Source organism: Chiloscyllium plagiosum, chromosome 25, assembly GCF_004010195.1.
Source record: "Chiloscyllium plagiosum isolate BGI_BamShark_2017 chromosome 25, ASM401019v2, whole genome shotgun sequence".
In the NCBI taxonomy this organism is placed as follows: Eukaryota; Metazoa; Chordata; class Chondrichthyes; order Orectolobiformes; family Hemiscylliidae; genus Chiloscyllium; species Chiloscyllium plagiosum.
The window spans coordinates 26,725,660-26,746,008 of NC_057734.1; the positions used below are offsets into that span (position 1 = coordinate 26,725,660).

At 39.0% G+C, this 20,349-nt stretch overlaps 1 protein-coding gene across 2 annotated transcripts in view; it reads left to right on the forward strand.

Moving 5' to 3' along the window:
- Positions 1-20,349, forward strand: part of kntc1 (kinetochore associated 1) — a 148,561-nt gene that overhangs the window by 113,643 nt on the left and 14,569 nt on the right. For both annotated transcript variants that reach the window (XM_043715769.1, XM_043715770.1), the window contains exons 52-59: positions 1,501-1,556; positions 5,812-5,890; positions 6,664-6,782; positions 11,980-12,115; positions 13,600-13,695; positions 15,604-15,660; positions 19,925-19,979; positions 20,098-20,161. In XM_043715769.1, the coding sequence (XP_043571704.1) occupies positions 1,501-1,556; positions 5,812-5,890; positions 6,664-6,782; positions 11,980-12,115; positions 13,600-13,695; positions 15,604-15,660; positions 19,925-19,979; positions 20,098-20,161 (662 nt within the window). The remainder of the gene's footprint in view (positions 1-1,500; positions 1,557-5,811; positions 5,891-6,663; positions 6,783-11,979; positions 12,116-13,599; positions 13,696-15,603; positions 15,661-19,924; positions 19,980-20,097; positions 20,162-20,349) is intronic.

Genomic DNA, 20,349 nt, shown 5'->3' on the forward strand with positions numbered 1-20,349 from the left:
CCTTTTTAAATCTTTCCTTTCTCACCTTAAACTTGTGCCCTCATGTTTTGGACTCCCCTACCCTGGAGAAAAGACCTTGGCTATTTATCCTTTCCATGCCCCACGTGATTTTATAATTCTCTATAAGGTCATCCCTCAGCTCCAGAAAAAATAGCCCCAGCCGATTCAGTCTCTCCCTGAAGATCAAATCTTCCAACCCTGGTGACATCCTTGGAAATCTTTTCTAAACCCTTCCAAGTTTCACAACACCTTTCCTATTGCAGGGAGACTAGAATTGAATGCAGCATTCCAAACGTGGCCTAACCGATGTCCTGTACAGTCCAACATTATCTCCCAACTCCTACACTCCATGCAATGACCAATAAAGAAAAGCGTACCAAAAGCCACCTTCATCACCCTGTCTACCTGCGATTCAAGTTTCAAGGAACTATGAAGTTGCACCCCAAGGTCTCTTTCTTCAGCAATACTCCCCAGGACCTTCCCATTAAGTATACAAGTCCTGCCCTGATTTGCCTTTCCAAAATGCAGCACCTCACGTTATCACTTATTGCAGTGTGAAACAGCTAACTTCATCATTTACTCAAATGACTTGGACTCCATTTACCACCCCCTGAGAAAAAGAACAGGAAAAGACATCACCATAGCAAATGATGTCACCACAGGAAATGGCATCATCAACCCAAGGAAACCGAAACATATAAATTGAAAGCAGGAAACACCAGCAGTGCTTTGCCCAGAGGCTTGCCGAAGATGTTACCTCGTATGGTGACAAGATGTCTGAAAAATGAACCTTCCAGCTCAGTGAGCAAACCTACATCCAATACCTTACATTTCCATGGCAACCCAAGAAAGACTGGGCACTTTTCAGAACCAAAGTTAGCAGCTTTATCCCATTCATGAGTTTCTGCAATATACTGTGAGAAATTATCTTATTGGGATAGCCATTATTGCACAGGATGGCTTTGATACACCCTAATTCAGCATAAAGTTTATACAATGAACAAATGATTCAGGAATTATTTGTGAATTTGCTGATGAGGTCTATTTTGTAGCATGTAGAACTGTAGGAATCCCAGTGTATACCTGGATCAGTAGTGATACATCTGTCGTACAATGTACAGTTGTGGACCACTCCCCTAGCCAATTTCCCAAATAGGAAATCCGAGAAAGCGTGCTAATTTGACAGCTTCATTTCAAAGATAAAGAGTGCAAAATTAGCATTTACATATCAGAAATTAAGTCTTCTGAGTGATATTAAATACAAATCATCTTCACAGAAGGTGCTTGAACTTTGATTACAGCTTTACATTGGATCCTAAGATCTTTAAATTTAGTATATGCTATTCATTATTGCTGTAAATAAGCAGCAAACTTATTTTGGAATTACAGCTGTTGCCATAAATTAATGCAAACATTTTTTTGTTAATTATATCTTAATAACTAATTTATTTTAATGAAATGTATCATTTACTAATGGAAATGTATCATTTTCAATTTTAGAATTCTAAATCACAGGATATCTTTAATGACATGCAAGAAGATCCAGCACTGATGAGGTGAGTCTTATCTATTCATTGTTAATAAACCTGCAGAATGTTCTAGCAAGTTTTGATTTGGATTTCACATTTCCATTGTCACTTTATTTTGATATGGTTCCTTAAAAATGATTTTAGTTATAAACACAATGAATAATAGCCTCTACGATTCATAATTCTTCGAAACAAATCTTCCATTAATTGAGCAATCTAAATGTTTTTGAAGCGACTTAGTCTAGAGTGTCCTTGTGCTTAGCTTTTGAAAAAATTGGCATATAGGAGATTAACCATGATCCAGTCTAAACCAAATCATTACACCAACAGTAACAATCAGCTAATTTGTCCACTGGAATCATTGTGGCTTCATACACCTCTAGGAGATCATTTAACGCTAAATAAACTCATGAAGGAATTTTGTATATAAATAGATATTTTAGAAATGTCAAATTAAACAATTATTATTTTGCATGATGCAAGGGTATTTAAAACATTTATTTTATAGTACAGCAACAGACCATTTGGTCCAACTAGCGTATGCTGACATTTATGCTCCACACACGTATTTTATGTATAATTGATCAAATTAATTTTAAACGATAAATACATTACCATGTAGAACTCACAATACTTTATTCTAACTGTATGTATCTTGCTTTGTGTCTTTAAGTACAATATATTTTATAAATATCTTTGTCTCCCCTTTCCGAAGGTATTGAGCCTATACTGGGTTATTGTTATGTCATAGAATTCTACCACACCAAAGAAACCGATTTGGAGCATCATGCTTGCATAAGCCTTTAAGAGAACTTTTTGATTTCTCTTGTGCCCTGCATTTCCCCATAATCTTGCATTTTCTTTCTAATAAGACAGTCCTGGCAAGTATTGCAATTGGGAAGGGTGGTTAGAGGACCACTTGCATCTGATCCTGTTCTCTCTCTATGTCTGTATGTGTAGTAACTGAATAATGTTCAGGAGCAGGGTATTTTCTCATATCCTCACAAATTCAAGCGGATCAAGGTAAGTTGTATTACCCGTGTTGTCCCAGCTACTCAGCAGAAAGCAGAAATTGAACTTGACACATACTGTTTGTGTGTGGAATTGCGTAAATATATTTGCTGCATTCATTAAGTGTGTCTTAGAGAAGCTAAACCATTAGAGGTAAATAAAATAATGTTTATGCCATTTTTACAACGTTTCCATAGCTTATCCTGTTTCCTTCTCACAGGTGGCTTTCTGGGCTTTGTGACTTGCTTTCAGCAATTAGCAAAAGAGATTATTTCTTTTTTTAATTGGCCTCCATTATCTCTGCAACCATAGGAGATTGCAATCCAGTCTTACACTGCGGCCTTTCCTTTCAAAATGTGAATGTCTGAAGTTCTTTGACAACGTTTTAGGTTAGCCATACCATGGTTTCACTTGAGACTGAACGTAATTGACATTGGAATTATCTAGGCAGTCACTGAATTACATTCTCAGAATTCATATTCTCAGCTATCTTTGATGTATGTGTCCTTTCTTTCGAAAAGAAATTGAACTCCAAAGCATGTCTTGCTGAAAGATTCAGTGTCTGTAAGAATTTCAGTTCTGTTGTCATGACATGCTCAATTAAAGAAAAATTCACAAAAACTGCTTTACATCTAGTCATTTTAACCTCTGTCACATTGTTGGTAAAGTGCACTAACGTAAATTGCGATCACATGCACAATGAATCATACTATTTATTTTTATTAACTAATCAGAAATACAGTTAGTCCCAGCTAAATTCCCAGTTAATCACCTGTGGTTAAGCTGAGCATGTTCTAAAATTAATGGTCGCCCTTTCAGGACAAAGATTTATTTCATTTAGCGAGTTGTGTACCTTTGAAATCCTCTCCACAGAAGGGAGGGCTGTTGAATATTTTTATGATGTGGACTCGGGTGTTGGTGTTGGACTCAGGTGGAGAAAGTGAGGACTGCAGATGCTGGAGATCAGAGCTGAAAATGTGTTGCTGGAAAAGCGCAGCAGGTCAGGCAGCATCCAAGAAACAGGAGAATCGACGTTTCGGGCATAAGCCCGATTCCTGAAGAAGCCCGAATCCTGGCCTGCTGTGCTTTTCCAGCAACACATTTTCAGCGTTGAACTAGGGTGGACAAAATTAAAAATCAGTCAACACCAGGGTATAGTCCAGCAGGTTTATTTGGAAGTATAAGCCTTCGGAGCGCTGCTTCTTCGTCATCTAGCTAGTTGGTCAGGATCATGGGGCACAGAATTTATAGTAATGTGGACTGACTGCCTACAGATTGTGTGCTTTTTGAACAAAATAAAATATATGTACAAATATAAATCTGCAAATGCAAATTTACTCCAGAGACTTAAGTGTGGGTCCATGTGTGTGTGTATGGGAGAGAAGGAGAGAGTGCGTGTGTGTGCTTGCATGCTTGATGCGCGTGTGTGACAGAGTGTATGTATATATATATGTGTGTGTGGTGTACATAGAATAGTGCAGCACAGTACAGGCCCTTTGGCCCTCAATGTTGTGTCTGCCTTCTATCCTGCTCGAAGATCACACTAAGTGCAATGAAGGGTATGTAGGTAACTTGCATGTGCCTATCCAAGGGTCGCTTAAATGTCCCAAATATGTCTGACTCTATTACCACTGCTGGCAGTGCATTCGATGCACCCTCCACTCCCTGAGTAAAGAGCCTACCTCTGATATCTCCCCTAAACTTTCCTCCAATTACCTTAAAATTATGCCCCCTCGTGATAGACCTTTCCGCCATGGGAAAAGGTGTCTGGCTATCCACTCTATCTGTGCCTCTCAACATCTTGTACACCTCTATCAAGTCACGTCTCATCCTTCTTGGCTCCAGTGAGAAAAGCCCTAGCTCCCTCAACCTTACTTCATAAGACATAAGACATGCCATTCAGTCCAAGCAGCATCTTGGTAAATCTCCTATGCACTCTGTCTAAAGCTTTCACATCTTTCCGATAATGAGGCAACCAGAACTGAACACAGTATTCCAAGTGTGGTCTAACCAGGACTCTATGGAGCTGCAGCATAACCTCGCAGCTCTTAAACTCAATCCTCCTGCTAATGAAAGCCAATACACCATATGTTTTCTTAATAACCCTATCAACCTGGGTGGCAACATTGAGGGAGCAATGGACATGGATCCCAAGATCCCTCTGTTCCTGCACACTGCCAAGTATCCTGCCTTTAACCATGTATCCTGCATTCATATTCGACCTTCCAAAGAAAATCACTTCAAGCTTTTCCAGGATGAACTTCATCTGCCACTTACCAGTCCAGTTCTGCCTCCTGTCAATGTCTCATTGTAACCTACACCAGCCCTCCACACTATCCACAGCTGCACCAATCTTCATGTCATCGGCAAGCTTACTAATGCACCCTTCCAATTCCTCTTCCAAGTCATTTATAAAAGTCACCAAAGAGCAGAGGTCCCAGAACAGATCCCTGCAGAATACCACTGGTCACTGAGCTCCAAGCTGAATACTTTCTATCTTCTATCACCCTCTGTCTTCTATGGGCCAACTAATTCTGTATCCAGACAGACCGGCTTCCCTGTATCCCATGTACCTTTACTTTCTGAATGAGCCTACCATGGGACACGTTATCAAACGCTTTGCTAAAATCTATGTACACCACATCCAGTGCTCTACCTTCATCAATGTGTTTTGTCACATCCTCAAAGAATTCAATAAGGTTTGTGAGGCATGACCTTCCCCTCACAAAGCTATGCTGACCATCTCTAATCAAACTATGGTTTTTCAAGAAATCATAAATCCTGTGTCTCAGAATCCTTTTTAATACTTTGCACACCACAGATGTAAGATTGACTGGTCTGTAATTCCAAAGATTATCCTTATTCCCTTTCTTGAACAAAGCAATAACATTTGCCACTGGCCAATCATCTGGCACTACTCCAGTGTAGTTTTTACGGCTGAGCCAGATAGACTTTTGTTAGGTGAGGGAATCATAGGTTATCAATGGTAGATGGAAATGTGGATTTCAAGATACAAACATATTCCTGAGATCTTATTGAAAAATGAAACAGACTCAAAAGGCCAAATGACCCACGTTGGCACTTATTTTGCATGATCATTTGAATTTTTATTTTCAAATTCTCAACAACTGAAGTATTTTGCTGTACTGGAATTAACTGAATTTATATATAAAATTATTTTACTTCTAATAGGAATAAGAATTTATTTTAGAAGTTTTTCCATTACAAGTGCTTCCCTTAAATTAAAGCTCTATTGTACTTTTTCTTGCAGAGCTATCTACCTACTTCAAATATACCCAGTTGACTACAGTGCAAAATTACTTCTTAGTGTTGCAACAGGTTCATCTTCTGTATGTAAATCCTTTTCACCATATACTACATAACTATTGATATCTTATTTCCCATTTGAAATTAATGATGGGTGTATTTATATCCTATTTTGATTTTAGCTTAAAAAGTAAAGAAAAACCACCAAGGCAAATGTAGATATTTTGTAGTCTATTATATTTTGATCTAAACTGTGATATTTACTTGAGGAATTACTCCTGTTTTGCATGATTTTGCCAAGTACATTTAGAACCACTTACATCGGGAGATTAAAAATAACAATTGACATCAAAAGATTGTTAACTTTGGAGGAGGAAATGCCCAAGAAATTATGTGTCCCAGACAGTAGTGCTTATAATTTTTGTGACACTTCACCGAAAAACACACAAGAAGGAAAGAAAAATATTTTTACAATGGTTTGGTCTAATAGGAGTGAGTGAAAGAAAAGCCACAGTGGCACTTTATAAAGATAGATAAATAAATAAATATGTGATTATAACCAGATAGATTGGACCATTTAAAAGTTTCAAAGAAGTAGCACTGTTGTTTTGAAAAATCAAACTTCATTATAATTATTGTATTGTTCTCTTACTTTCCTTGTGGTACTTGTTTTCTGGTTTGGATGAGTGAGTATGCTGGTTCATAATATAGAGAAATATAAACATTAATAGTCTGGTTCATTGAACCACCAATGCTGACTTTTAACCACTGTTTTTAAATATACATTTAGTATTTAATGTAATTTAATAATTGGCACATTTATGTATGATTAATAATTTCATTTCTTATTTTCTAGCCTTTTGGTGGTACCCAGTTGCCATTTGCTCATAGGAGCCGTGCTTTGCAGTGTCTTCTTCATATTGCAGACAGTGAAACGATAGCAAGGATCAGTCAGCAATCTATTGAGGAAGTCAAGTATGTTGCAATTTAACCATGTGCTAAATGCATAATAATATGTTTTCTATTAATCAATCTCCTCCCCATCCCCACCCCCTGCTGCCATTGTGAAAGCAGCCCAAATCCAATGTGTTCAGTTGTTTATGGTGACAAAGAAAAAAGTTATAAATAATAATTGATAAGAAAATGTCAATTCATCTCTTTCCTTTGGCTTTCTTTTTGGCATAGTAAATGTGGCATTGAACCAGGATTGTTCTAGGGCATTCTGATTGATTGGCTTTTGAATTGTCAGACTTTGTGATGGCAATAAAGAATGCGCAATTGACTTTCCTGAGCTGCCTAAAACCACATCTGGGTGTATTCAACTAAACAGACGACCAGACTTGGCAATAATGGCCCCAATGGTTGAATTATTTCTGCCAATGTCCAGGCTTATATATGAATGATGGTTGTTTGAGTACAATGCTAAAGTGCTATTGTTATTTCTGGAACATACATTGTGTCTCTAAAAAGAGGGGTTTAGATAGAAACTATTATTTAGCATATTTTAAATAAGACAATTATTGTTAAATGCAATATAAGGGAATGTTTTGGGTCATATATAATTCAACATTATTTCCGATTTTATCAAATGAAGAGGACACTCAGCAGAAAGCATACCTCAGTCATGCTGTCATACCTCAGTGTTACTACAATGACACAGACCTAATTGGCATTTTTGTCTGTCAGCTTGATGCTCTGTAACTTCAAAGCTGAGATTTTCTTTTCTTTAGTTAAAGCTTTCATTTCGATGTGGGGTTTCAAGAAAATTTACACAATACGACATCTTTGAAAACTCTGCCCACATTTTGATATTTGGGATAAATTGTACCTCAGTAGCTGAGACATTGCATACTTTTTATTTTAAAATTCAAAACATTCTAAATAAAACAACCTACAACTTTTTTTTTAGAAAGTAAATTCGCACCATCTCCCAATGTTAACAGATCCCGATTCTTAAAAAGAAAAACAACGAATTTTCAGGATGTGCCAAAAATTAGTCGATTATTCAATTATTTGTAAGTACGAGTTGCTGCACTTTGGGAGAGCAAGTGTTAAAAGTGTACAGTTAATGGCAAGAGCCTGAACAGCATTGATGTGCAGAGGGATTTTGAGGTTCACGTCTATGGCTCCCTGAAAGTAACCACGCAAATAAATATGGTGGAAAAGAAGGCATATGACATGCTTGCCTTTTATTGGTTGGACATTGATTACATTAGTCAGGATGACATTTCCATCTCTGATCTCCAGCATCTGCAGACCTCACTTTCTCCTCATTGATTACATTAGTCAGGATGTCATATTGCAGCTTTATAAGATTTTGGTTGGGCCGCATTCAGTTCTGGTTGCCATGTTACAAGAAGGATGCGAAAGCTTTGGAGAGGGTGCTTAAGAGGTTTACCTGCATGCTGCCTGGATTGGATGAGCTACAAGAAGAGGTTAGAAAAACTTGGGTTGTTTTCTCTGGAGCAGAAGAGGCTGAGAAGAGATTTGATAGAAGTCTATAAAATTATAAGATGCATAGATAGGGTTGATGGTCAGAATCTTTTTCCCAGCGTTGAGATATCTAATACAAGGGGACATTCGTTTCAAGTGAAAGGGGGAAAGTCAAAGGAGACATGAGGGTCAAATTTTTTTTTACACAGAGAGAGGTAGGAGTGTGGAACACTTTGCCAGGGTGATGGTCGAAACAGATACAATAGGGGCGTTTAAGGGGCTCTTAGATAACCACGTGAAAATGTAAGGAATGGAGGGATATGGATCAAGGGCAGGCAGAAGGGATTAGTTAAATGTGGCATCGTATTCAGTGCAACATCTTTGGCTGAAGGGCCCTTTGTGGTGCTGTACTGTTCTTCGTTCTACTTTATTCTTGGGCCAAACTTTACATATCTATCAAGTTTCATTGAAATCTGTCAGTTAGCTTTGAAGATATATCATTTATAGACTAACGGGTGAAAACAGTGCCTTCACCTACCTTAATGGCTGAGCTTTCGTTTTTATTCACTTGTGGGGTGTGTGCATAGCTGGCTAGGCAACGTTTATTACCTGTCCTTAGCTGCTCTTGAGAAAGTGTTGGTGAGATGCAGTCCATGTGCTGCAGGTTGACCCACAAAGTACTTAGGGAGGGAATTCTAGGATTTTGACCCAGTGACAATAGAGGAACACTGCTATTTCCACATCAGGATAGTCAATGGTTTGGAGGGGAACTTGCAGGTGGTGTATTCCCATGTATTTGCTCCCTTGTTCTTTGAGATGGAAGGTGCTGTCGAAGGATGTGTAGTAAATTTCTGCTGTGCATCTTATAGATTGTACATGATGCTGCTACTGAATATCAGTGATGGAGGGAGTGGTGCTAATCAAGCAGACTGCTTTGTCCCGTATACTTGAATTTCGTTGGAGCTGCAGCCATCCAGGTGAATGGGGAGTATTCCATCACACTCCTAACTTGTGCCTGATGGATAGGCTTTCGGGAATCAGGAAGTGTGTAACTCATGGCAGTATGTCAAGCCTCTGGCCTACTTTTGTAGCCACTGTATTTGTGTGGCGAATCCAGTTAAGTTTCTGGTCAGTGGTAACCCTAAGGATGTTGATAATGGAGTTTCAGTGATGGTAACATAATTGAATATCAAAGGGCGGTGGTTTCTTATTGGAGTGGTCATTGCTGGCATTTGTGGTGCAAATGTTACTTACCACTTGTCAATGCTAGCCTGGATATTGTCCAGATCCTATGCATTTAACATGGACTGCTCCAGTATCTGGGGAGTCACAAATGGTCCTGAACATTATACAATCATCGAGCATCCCCACTTCTGACCTTTTGATGGATGAAGTGTAATTGATGAAGCAGCTGAAGATGATTGGGCCGAGGGCTCCATCCTGAGGAACTCCTGCTAAGATGACTGACCTCCAGCAATCACAACCATCTGTGTGCCAGGTATGACTCCAACCAGCAGTATGTTCATCCTGATACCCATTGATTCCAGTTATGCTAGGGCTCCTTGATACCACAATCTGTCGAATGTCACTCACATCACCTGTGGAGTTGAGCTCTTTTATCCATATTTGAACCGAGGCTGTATTGAGGTCAGGATCCGATTGGCCCTAGAGAAATCCAAACTGAGTGTCAGTGAGCAGGTTATTGCTGAGCAAGTGCTGCTTGATAGCACTGTTCATGATACGTTCCATCGCTTTACTGATTGTCAAGAGAAGACTGATGGGGCAGTAATTGGCTGAGTTAGATTTGTCCTGCTTTTTGTGTACAGGACATATCTGGGAAATTTGTTTCTTGATATCTTATGAGCTAAGTCAAATTGGCTAAAGACTGGCATCTGTGATGCTGGGGATCACCGGAGGAGGCCGAGATGGATTATCTACGGCACTTTTGACTAAAGATTGCTGAAAATACTTCAGCTTTATCTTTTGCTTGGCTGTTCCATCATTGAGGACAGGAATATTTGTACAGCTATCTCCTTTAATGAATTGTTCAATTGTCCACCGCCATTCATGACTGGATGTGGCAAGACTGCAGAGCTTAGGTCTAATCCATTGGTTGTGGGATCACTTAGCTTTATCTATCATTTGTTGCTTATGCTGTTTAGCACACAAGTAGTCCTGTTTGACAGCTTCACTAGGTTGACACCTCATTTTTAGGTATGCCTGGTGCTGCTCTTGGCATGCCCTCTTGTACTCTCCATTGAACCAGCTTTGATGATCATGGTCGAGTGTGGTATATGCTGGTCCTTGAGGTTGCAGATTGTATTAGAGCACTATTCTGCTGCTGCTGTTAGCCCACAGTACCTCATGGATGCCCATTCTTGAGTTGCTAGATGTGTTCAAAGAATGTCCCATTTAGCATAGTAATAGTGCTACACAACATGATTGGGGTATACTCAATGTGAAAGTGGGACTTTTATTCCGAAAGGACTGTGCACTGGTAACTCTTACCAGTACTGTTATGGTAAGATGCATCTACAGCTAGCAGATTGGTAAAGATGAGGTCAAGTATGTTTTTCCCTCTTGTTGGTACCTTTGCCTCCTGCCTCTGACCTGTATCTTTTTGAATCCGATCAGCTCATTCAGTCGAGCTGCTGCAGAGCCACTCCTGCTGGTGAACATTAAAACCCTCACCCAGAGTACATTTTGTGCCCTTGCCACACTCAATGCTTCCTCAAAGTGCTGTTCAACATGGAGGAGTGCTGATTCATCAGCTGAGGAAGGATGACATATGGTAATCAGCAGGATGTTTCCTTGCCCACGTCTAACCTGAGCCATGAAACTTCATGGGGTTCAGATCAATGTTGAGGACTCTCAGGGCAACTCCTTCATGAATGTATATCCCTGTACTGCCACATCTGCTGGGTCTGTCCTGCTGGCGGGACATACCATATCCAGGAATGGTGACAGTGGTTTCTGGGACATTGTCAATAAGGTTATGATGCTATGAATTTGTCTATGTTCGGCTGTTGCTTGTGTAGTCTATAACACAGCTTTTTCAATTTTGGCACAACCCCCCAGATGTTAGTATGGTGCACTTTGCAGGATTGACAAGTCTGCTTCTGCCGTTGTCTTTTTTGGTGCCAGGTGTTCGGTACAATTTCTTTGTGGAGACTTCATAGCGATTGAAACAACTGAGTGGCTTGCTCAGCCATTTCAAAGGGCAGTTGAGAGACAGCCACGTTGCTATGGGTCTGGAGCTGCATGTTGGCCAGACCAGGTGAGAATTGCAGATTTTCTTCCCTGAAGGACATTAGTGAGTCAAATGGGTTTTTCCAACTGTTGACAGTGGTTTCGTGGTCATCATTAGATTCCGAATTTGTGATTTTTTAAAATTGGAATCAAATTCCACCATCTGCCATTAATAGACGAGCAATAATACCACTAGGCCATGCATCCCCAATCAGGTATTGGAAAAATAATATGACACCACCATTCTTTTTTAAAAATCTTCAAAATATAAACTGAATATGTCACATCACATGTATTAATAACTTAATCAATAATGTCATAACCAAAACCACTACCATGAAAGAGATATCCCCATTTAATTATAAAACTTGTTCATGTTAAAGATTGACAGTTTATTATTTAGGTTTTGTGTGTCTACCCAACTGGTTCAATGCATACTTTTCTTAATGTATTTATTTGTAATATGTGTAATTGGCTTTTGTTGTTGTAGGTGTTACCTGAAGTATTGCATTTATTTGGCTGAATTTGAAGTCTTGAACATACCATACACCATTGAATCATTCCACAGCAGTCCCAAAGAAGGGATGATTAAAGGCTTATGGAAGAACCACAATCATGAGCCTAGGGTTAGTACCAAGATCCTTTCTTATATTAAATCTGTTTCCATGCTGTACATCTCTATGACTCTATGACTATAAGTGTCAATTCTGAAAATCGCCCCAAACTGTAACTAAAAAGCTATTTCTTGAAAACTTTGGGTGTTTCGCTAAATCCCAAAATACTTCACGATTTTCAATCAAATTCCTAATAAACTACAACTGTTTATTTTGTTTGCTCATGCGCTCTCCCAATTTAAACAAAGTCAATTACTTTCCAGCAAGTCTAATTCTAATACTTTGTTTTAAAAGAAATCACCATGGCTACAGAAACACTTACTAGTTGATTATTAAACCCCTTCAGGCACACAATACCATGTGCCACTAGGTCAAAATTCACAATTATAAAGTAAATGGTCATAAAATATATATAAATCACATACCTTACATCAATAAATGAGGAAGTAGGAAAACTTCCTCCAGCCCTTTCCTGCTATCAAACCTGCAGAGAAGGTCATACTAATTTGTTTACGTAAACTTACGAGTTGCTTACGATTCATAAGATTTGATTTCTGCCTCAGCCAACAACCAGTCGGGCTCTCTCAAAGGTGAACAGAGGCAGTACACACCAAAAAAGTAGACCATTTCTAATGGTGATTGTATTGGGAAAGGAAGAACATCCATCGTGTTCCTACCTCTGTACAACTTAAATGCATGACTGCTGATCCTTCTCAAACACAAACTGAAATAATTTGTGTCCAGGTATTTGTGCCTGCACCTCTGTCAATTGCTGCTAAGCCTGTGTAGTTCAAAAGTAAATAGAACAAACTTGTTAAGTTTAGAAATAACTGAAGCCTTTTCAGAATATAATGCACACAGAATGTTGGAGATACTCAGCAGGTCTGGCAGGATATGTGGATATAGAAACAGAGTTAATGTTTCGAATCTAGTGTGATGCTTCTTCAGGAAAGGTTTAGAACTTTAAGATAGAGATAATTTTTGTGGCTCTCATCTGAACCTTTTCCAAGGCCAGTGTATCATCCGCCATTTACGGGATCAACATTGGTGACTCAAGATACAGCCTAGCCAAGGAATTGAACAAAGGACAATATTCTGTCCTTTGATTTCAATAGATGATTTCAGTTTACTTCCCAATGCCTGTTCGATTTGACAAAAATTTGATTGGTCACAAACCTTGAGTGATTTGTGTACAATGATATCCAGATCATTTTCTCTCTCTGATTCAATATCAGAATTGTTGCCTCTAAATAGGAAGTAGAAATAGATGTAAAAGTTAAAATTCACTCTTTTAAAGTTAGATGATAAATGTTATATTTGAAACAAAATGGTGAACACTACTGCATTGTAATATTTGGTACTGAGTTGTTAGAAAGTAGTGCTTAAGGTGCTAATTATTATCATTCATTTGTTTTAAAGTATAGTTCTATACTTTTTAACCTTTTACAAATTCTCGGTATAAGAAACTATAATTAACAACTTTTTTTCATTCATAGGCTGTTAGATTAGTTACTGAATTGAGTTTGGAGTACATGGTGTATGACCTGCAACTATGGAATGGTATACTGCAGAAACTGCTTGCTTTTAACATGGTAAGTCAGGAAATACAGCGAGTCAAATATATCCACCTAATGCAAACATATGTTATGTTCCAAAGTGCATTTTATCAATTTCACCTTAAGCTTCCTAACCTGGAATCAACAGTAAAATTAATTTGTCTAGCACCAGTGAGAAAGAAAAGCAATACGAGCACGTCAGCAGAATGAGGAAAATACATCCCATGCTGTCGAAAGGTAAATTATGAAAGACACCAACAGATGGAGATTTTTGTGAAGACATATTGTGACTGTTTCAGTGCTTGAAAAGTTAAAGCAAATGAAGATGGAAGTGGATCACCACTGAGGTGAAAAAGATATAGGGATAGTAATCCGAAGTGAACAAGTCATTAGAGCTACAACTAGCATGGTTCAACCTGAGATCGTAGATAGGGAAAAGCTTGCAGTGGAAAAAATGGCTTAATTCTTCTCAGTGTTTTGCTGGTGAAAGTCAGTACTCATCTATTGTTGAATGTAGACAAACAGTTTCACAGTGAAGGTAATGGGGACTGAGAGCAATGGTTAAGTGATAGAGACAAGTGTCAAAACTGTACATTTGGAAGTTGACTGCAAATCTGTACATGATATCATCAAGAGACAGCAAATAGATATACTTAAAGAGGAGGGAAATGAAAGGTCGATCTTTAGGTAACTTCAGTAATGTTGCTGCAAGTTTGGAAAGGGAGATCATAAACAACTGCTTTGAATGTAGTCATATAGATAAGGGAATTTATATTGCATCTTTCACAAGCTCTGACTTTTTCAAAATGCTTCATGAGCAATTAGGTACTTTTTTATTGTTACTGTTGTGATGCAGGAAAACTTAACAGTCAGTTTGTTAAAAGCCAGGTCCCATAAACACGAGTGGGATAAAGTTTCAGATTATGTTGTTTTATCTGGGATATATTTTGGCTAGAATACTGAGATAGTGCCCCTGCCTATCTTCAAATAGATTATGTGCTCAAGATTGTGGAGAGCAACCAACCCATATCTTGTTGGTTCAAAAAAGTTAAGACTGACAAAAAGTGCAGTAAAACAAAGCCAGCTTCATGGAGCTGGACAAGAGAGGAGTGTGAGAAGAAGTGAATGTAGTTGACGGTCAAATTTTGTTTGATACCACTCCTATGACATGCCTAGATGTGCTTTACTGTAATGAAACAACCTAATTTCACATTGTTGTGGGGAAGATTGCAGGGAGATTATGGTTAGAATCCAGAGAATAATATATGTAACTTGTTTCATTTTTCTCTGTATAGTGATAGAGATGTATTGATGTTAGGTTGGACTTCTCCAAGCTGATTCTATTTCATCAAGTATGTTGTAATTACTAAATTGTTGTGAAGTCAAAGTTGTATTATAGTTTTAAGTATTCTTGGAGAACCAAACAATATCTCGCGACTGTATAATGGCATTTGTGAGTCATACTTTTTCAAATGCATCAATTTTCTTTTCATTATTTTGAATTCTTATGTTTTTCTGTTTCTTCTTTCTCTTCCCCTGCCCCCCTTATGTTAACGTATGATCAACAGAATGTCTTCTGCCAGGCGACTACTCTATAACCACCTTCTTTTCCAGCCTCTTTTTGCAGGTCGTCTGAGGTTGGGAACTTCCATTTGGTGATTTGTGTCAGACTATTTTGTCAAACAACATATTAATGTTATATTAAGAAATATTTTGTGAGGTGTGAAAGAGGAATCAAATGCATTTCTTCTAACTTGAGGATATAAAAGAGTATTTGTAAATTTTAGTTATAACCAATATCGTTCATTATATTTTACAATTCAAAATCTTTGGAACTGAAGTAGTTTGACTTCGAGTTCTGAGTTTTGCACCACTAAACATGCACTTCTGTGAAAATGAAATACAAAGCTTTGTAACAAAACTGAACATTTTTGTATATTACAGGTCAACTACTTGAGGAAGGTTCTAGTAGCAATCACCGCGATACTCCCTTTGTGGCAGGTATGTGAGAATGTATTTCCATTGTTCCTTTCCTAACATTATAGGGATAAATATGGCATTGGTGCTGCAACTGTAAAACAATAAGTTATAACATTAACTAATCATTGATTCTTTCCTTAAATCATCCTGTGTTTCTTAAATCATCTTGTGTTATGTTTCAGGTTTGTTCAATTAAATAATAATTCTTTTAATCTACATGCCATGAAGCTGCTGCAGCTGTTATCTTGTTACTTATCATGGAGAGAAAGGGAAAGCAAGGTGGAGCTTGTAAACATGTGTTGCATGAAGATTATTTGCTCTGTCTATTGAACAAGCCAGGCGCAATTCATAAGCTCTGCAGCTTACTTAATTTTTCTTGGGAACATTTTTAGAACTTAATTCAATTTCCTCATGTTTCCTGACAGAAGTGGGAAAACTTTAACATTAATTAACCTGTTAATTTGGGTTTCCGCAGTAGACATTGTATTCTTCTGTAGGACATTTGATAAGTTGCATTATAGGATTAACATTACATGTTTATAATAAAGGTATCCCTTTGGAGCTATTAGGAGCTAATAAGTATAGCATTTCTGTCCCGATTTCTCTGTTCAATGTGGTCTCTAACTCTTGCCAAAGTTTTAAACTCTTAATAATATTCACAACTACTGTAGAAAAGCTTAGACTTCATAATTGTCAACTTTCTGAACGAGTACTAAAATTTTCATTTTACTTGTATCAGAGAAGTGTGCCTGCAGCTTCTTAAGGTTCATCTGGTGAATAACCATTCCTGACAAACTAGGAATATACCAGGTTTGGTCTATAGTTTGATCCTGGAGCCAAGTTCTTCCAGTACGGTTATAACACTGACATCTACCAGACATTATTGACAATTGGGAGAAAGTCAGGGCTGCAGATGCTGGAGAGTCAGATTTGAAAAGTGTCGCACTGGAAAAGCACAGCAGGTCAGGCAGCATCTGAGGAGCAGGAGAATTGACATTTCTGGCATAAGCCCTTCAGAATGTGGAGCGAGAAGGGGAATGAGAAATAAATAGGCAAGTGGGGGTGGAAGGTAACTGGGAAGGCAATAGGTAGATGCAGGTGGGAAGTAATTGTGATACATCAATGGGGGAGGGTGGACAGATAGGAGGGAAGATGGTTGATCAGATAGGACCGGTCAAGAGGGTGGTGCCGAGTTGGAGGGTTGGATCTGCAATGAAATTGTGGGGAGGGGAGATTTGGAAACTGCTGAAATTGATGTTGATGCTGTATGGTTGTAGGGTCCCAAGGCAGAAGATGAGGCGTTCTTCCTCCAGCTGGAAGGTGGCTTTTATTTGGCAGTGAAGAGACCCAGGACTTTCAGGTCCTTGGGAGAGTGAGAGGGGGAGTAAAGTGGTCAGGACAGTGGGGCTGTTTGGTGCCCGTATCCCAGAGATGTTCCCTGAACCGTTCCACGACTTATTGATGATTGTATCAGCACCACGTGGTGCTCCTCTGAGGAGGTTGAACAGTTCATCAACTTCACCAACACGTTCCACCCTGAGACGTCAACTCTCCTGCTCCTTGTATGCTGCCTGACCTCCTGGGCTTTTCTAGCGCCACACTTTTTGAATATTGTATGTCCTGTACAAAAGAAAGCAGGACAAATCCAACCCGACCAATTATTTGCCACATCAATTGACTGTCAATCATAAAAAAAGTGATAGTGTCATCAAGAAGCAACTGCTCAGCATAGTCTGCTCACTGATGCTCAGTTTGGGTTCCAATAGGCTCACTCCTTTCCTGACCTCATTTACTGCCCTGGTTCAAGACCTGAATTTCAGCGGAGAGGTGAGAGTGATACCTCTCAACATCATGGCTATATTCAACTGAGTGTGGCATCAAGGAGCCTTAACAAACTGGAATCAATGGGTAGCAGGGGGTAAACTCTCTGCTGGTTGGAGTCATGCCTGGCACATAAGAAGATGATTGTGATTCTGGATGTAGGTTTGCTCGCTAATCTGGAAGGTTCATTTTCAGACGTTTCGTCACCATACTAGGTAACATCTTCAGTGAGCCTCTGGATTGTGGTTCTTGGTGTTCAGTCACCTCAGTTCCAGGGCATCTCTGCAGGAGTTCCTCACAGTCGTGTTCTAAACTCTATAGTCTTCAGCTGCTTCATCAATGATCTTCCGCCCATCATAAGGTCAGAAGTGGGGATGTTCGCTGATGATTGCACAATGCTTGGGCTGACAAGTGGCAAGTAATATTTGCCTGGCATTTGTGTGCAATGATCATGTCTGATCAGAGATTATTTAAATACCACCCTTTGACATTCAATGGTGTTTACGTCACTAAATCCCTCACTATCAATATCCTCCGGGTTACCATTGACCAGAAACTCAACTGGACTCTCCATATAAATAGTGGTGACAAGAACAGGTCAGAGGTGAGGAATACTGCATAACTCACCTCCTGACTCCTGAAAGCTTTTTCATCATTTACAAGGCACAAATCAGGTATGAGATGCTATATTCCCTACTTGGCTGGATAAGCGCAGCTCTACCAACGAAGCTAGACACCGTCTAGGACAAAGCACCCCACTTAATTGGCACCACATTCGCAAGCATCCACTCCCTCTACCACTGGTCAGTAGCAGCTGTGTACTATTTACAAGATGCACTACAGGAATTCACCAAAGATTCTTAAACTACACCTTCAAAACACACAACGATTTCCATCTGGAAGGACAGGGCAGCAGATACATGAGAACGCTACCACTTGCAAATTCGTTCCAAGCCACTCATCATCCTGACTTGGAAATGTTTTGCTGTTCCTTCAATGTAACTGTGTCAAAAGCCAGAATATCCTCCTGAGGGCATGGTGAGTCTCCCTACAGCATGTGGGCTGCTGCAGTTCTAGAAGGCAGCTTACCACCACCTTCTCAAGAGCAATTACGGATGGCAGTGAATACTGGCAAGCCAGTGGCATCCATGTCCCATGAGTGAATGTTTTTAAAAATCTCTTTTCTTGATAAGGTGTTTACATTTGAGCTCAGTGTTATTATTTTAGGTAGGATTATTTTTCAAAAAGCTATTATTCACAGGATTTCCACACCACAAATTAAAGTCATGTGTATGGATGTTGGAGACAGCAGTTCATTAGGCTGTTGTTTTAGTGTGTTGATGGGTTTGTGGGCTACAATGATGCCAAGAGGTCTGAGCAGTCTGGCAACCCAAGACATCTCTGAAATAACTGCTAGACTACTCGGACCTCTTGGCATCATGGTAGCCCACAAACCCACCAACACTAAAACAGCAGTGCATGAACTTCAAAGACCACATACAGCCAACAAGCAAAATTAATATCATTTACAAAATACCTTGCAAGAACTGTAAGAAATACTACATTGGATAAACAGGCAGAAAACTAGCCACCAGGATACATGAACATCAACTAGCCACAAAAAGACATGACCCACTCTCATTAATACCTTTACATACAGATGAGGAAGGACACCACTTCGACTGGACAACATATCCATTCTAGGACAAGCCAAACAGAGACATGCACAAGAATTCCTACAAGCATGGTATTCCAACCGGAACTCTTATCAACAAACACATTGACTTGGACCCTATTTACCACCCCCTGAGAAAAAGAACAGGAAATAACATCACCAACCCAAGGAAACCTAAACACAAAAATAGAAAACTGATCACTAACACCAGTGCTTCACCGGAGGCTCACCAATGATGTTACCTAGTATGGTGACGAAACGTCTGAAAATGAACCTTCCAGCTCAGTGAGCAAAGTTACATCCAGAACCTGAACCTGAGCTACAAATCTTCTCAAAACACCTACACTCTCTCTTTTTTTTTTTTCTCCACTTATTTCCTTTATCCTTGTGCTCACCCTTGCCCTCACATGCTCATGTGTTTCCTTTCTTGCTACACCATCTGTATCCCCTTGAGGTTTCCTCTTGAGTTAGAAGCGGAAGAGAATAGCAATGACTTAACATAGAACGGTACTTGAAGCTGGAAATACAATTGACCAAGTGTCAGTCTTTCCAGGTGACCAGGGTTTTAGATACCTATTAATGCGTGGCTTTTTGATATTGCCTTTACAGAGCACGTTTGTCAATATTGGGAAGCATTTTCAAATGATTGATTTTGTTTATTTGCTGTGATAAGTAGTTTTCATTTCTTCAAAGTATAAAAAAAAAGGTGCCATTTCGTAATAAAACATTAGTTCTGCTTCTTGAATGTTCTGGTTAATGTTCAAGAATCACTAAATTTATTTTAAACAGATTCCGAATTTTACCAGAGCGTGGCGTAGTGTGATTCTTGCACCGTTTCTTTCAGGTATGGAAAGAATTTGTAAATAAGCCTTGAATTTCTTTTTAAAAAGTCAAGTGACAACCTAGCTGAAGATGTGCACTCCATTAAAAATTAATTCCTCTTTTGTATTTCTTTTATCCAGCTTCATGTCCTCTGAGTCCAAAGCAATTGGAGACTTGTTATGAGTCATTTGTGCTCTTGATCAAGTAAGTGCTGCCAAGTAAAATCTTATGCTACTGAATTAATGTTTTATCCTCCCCCAATGTTTAATCTCGGGAAATTGCAGAAAATCAATTCTAAGGATTTGGATTACAGCTCATTAAGGATTTGTTTGGTAGTTAAGAAACACACACACTCTTTTGTAGAGGGGAAGCCTGTTGGAAATATATTGAAA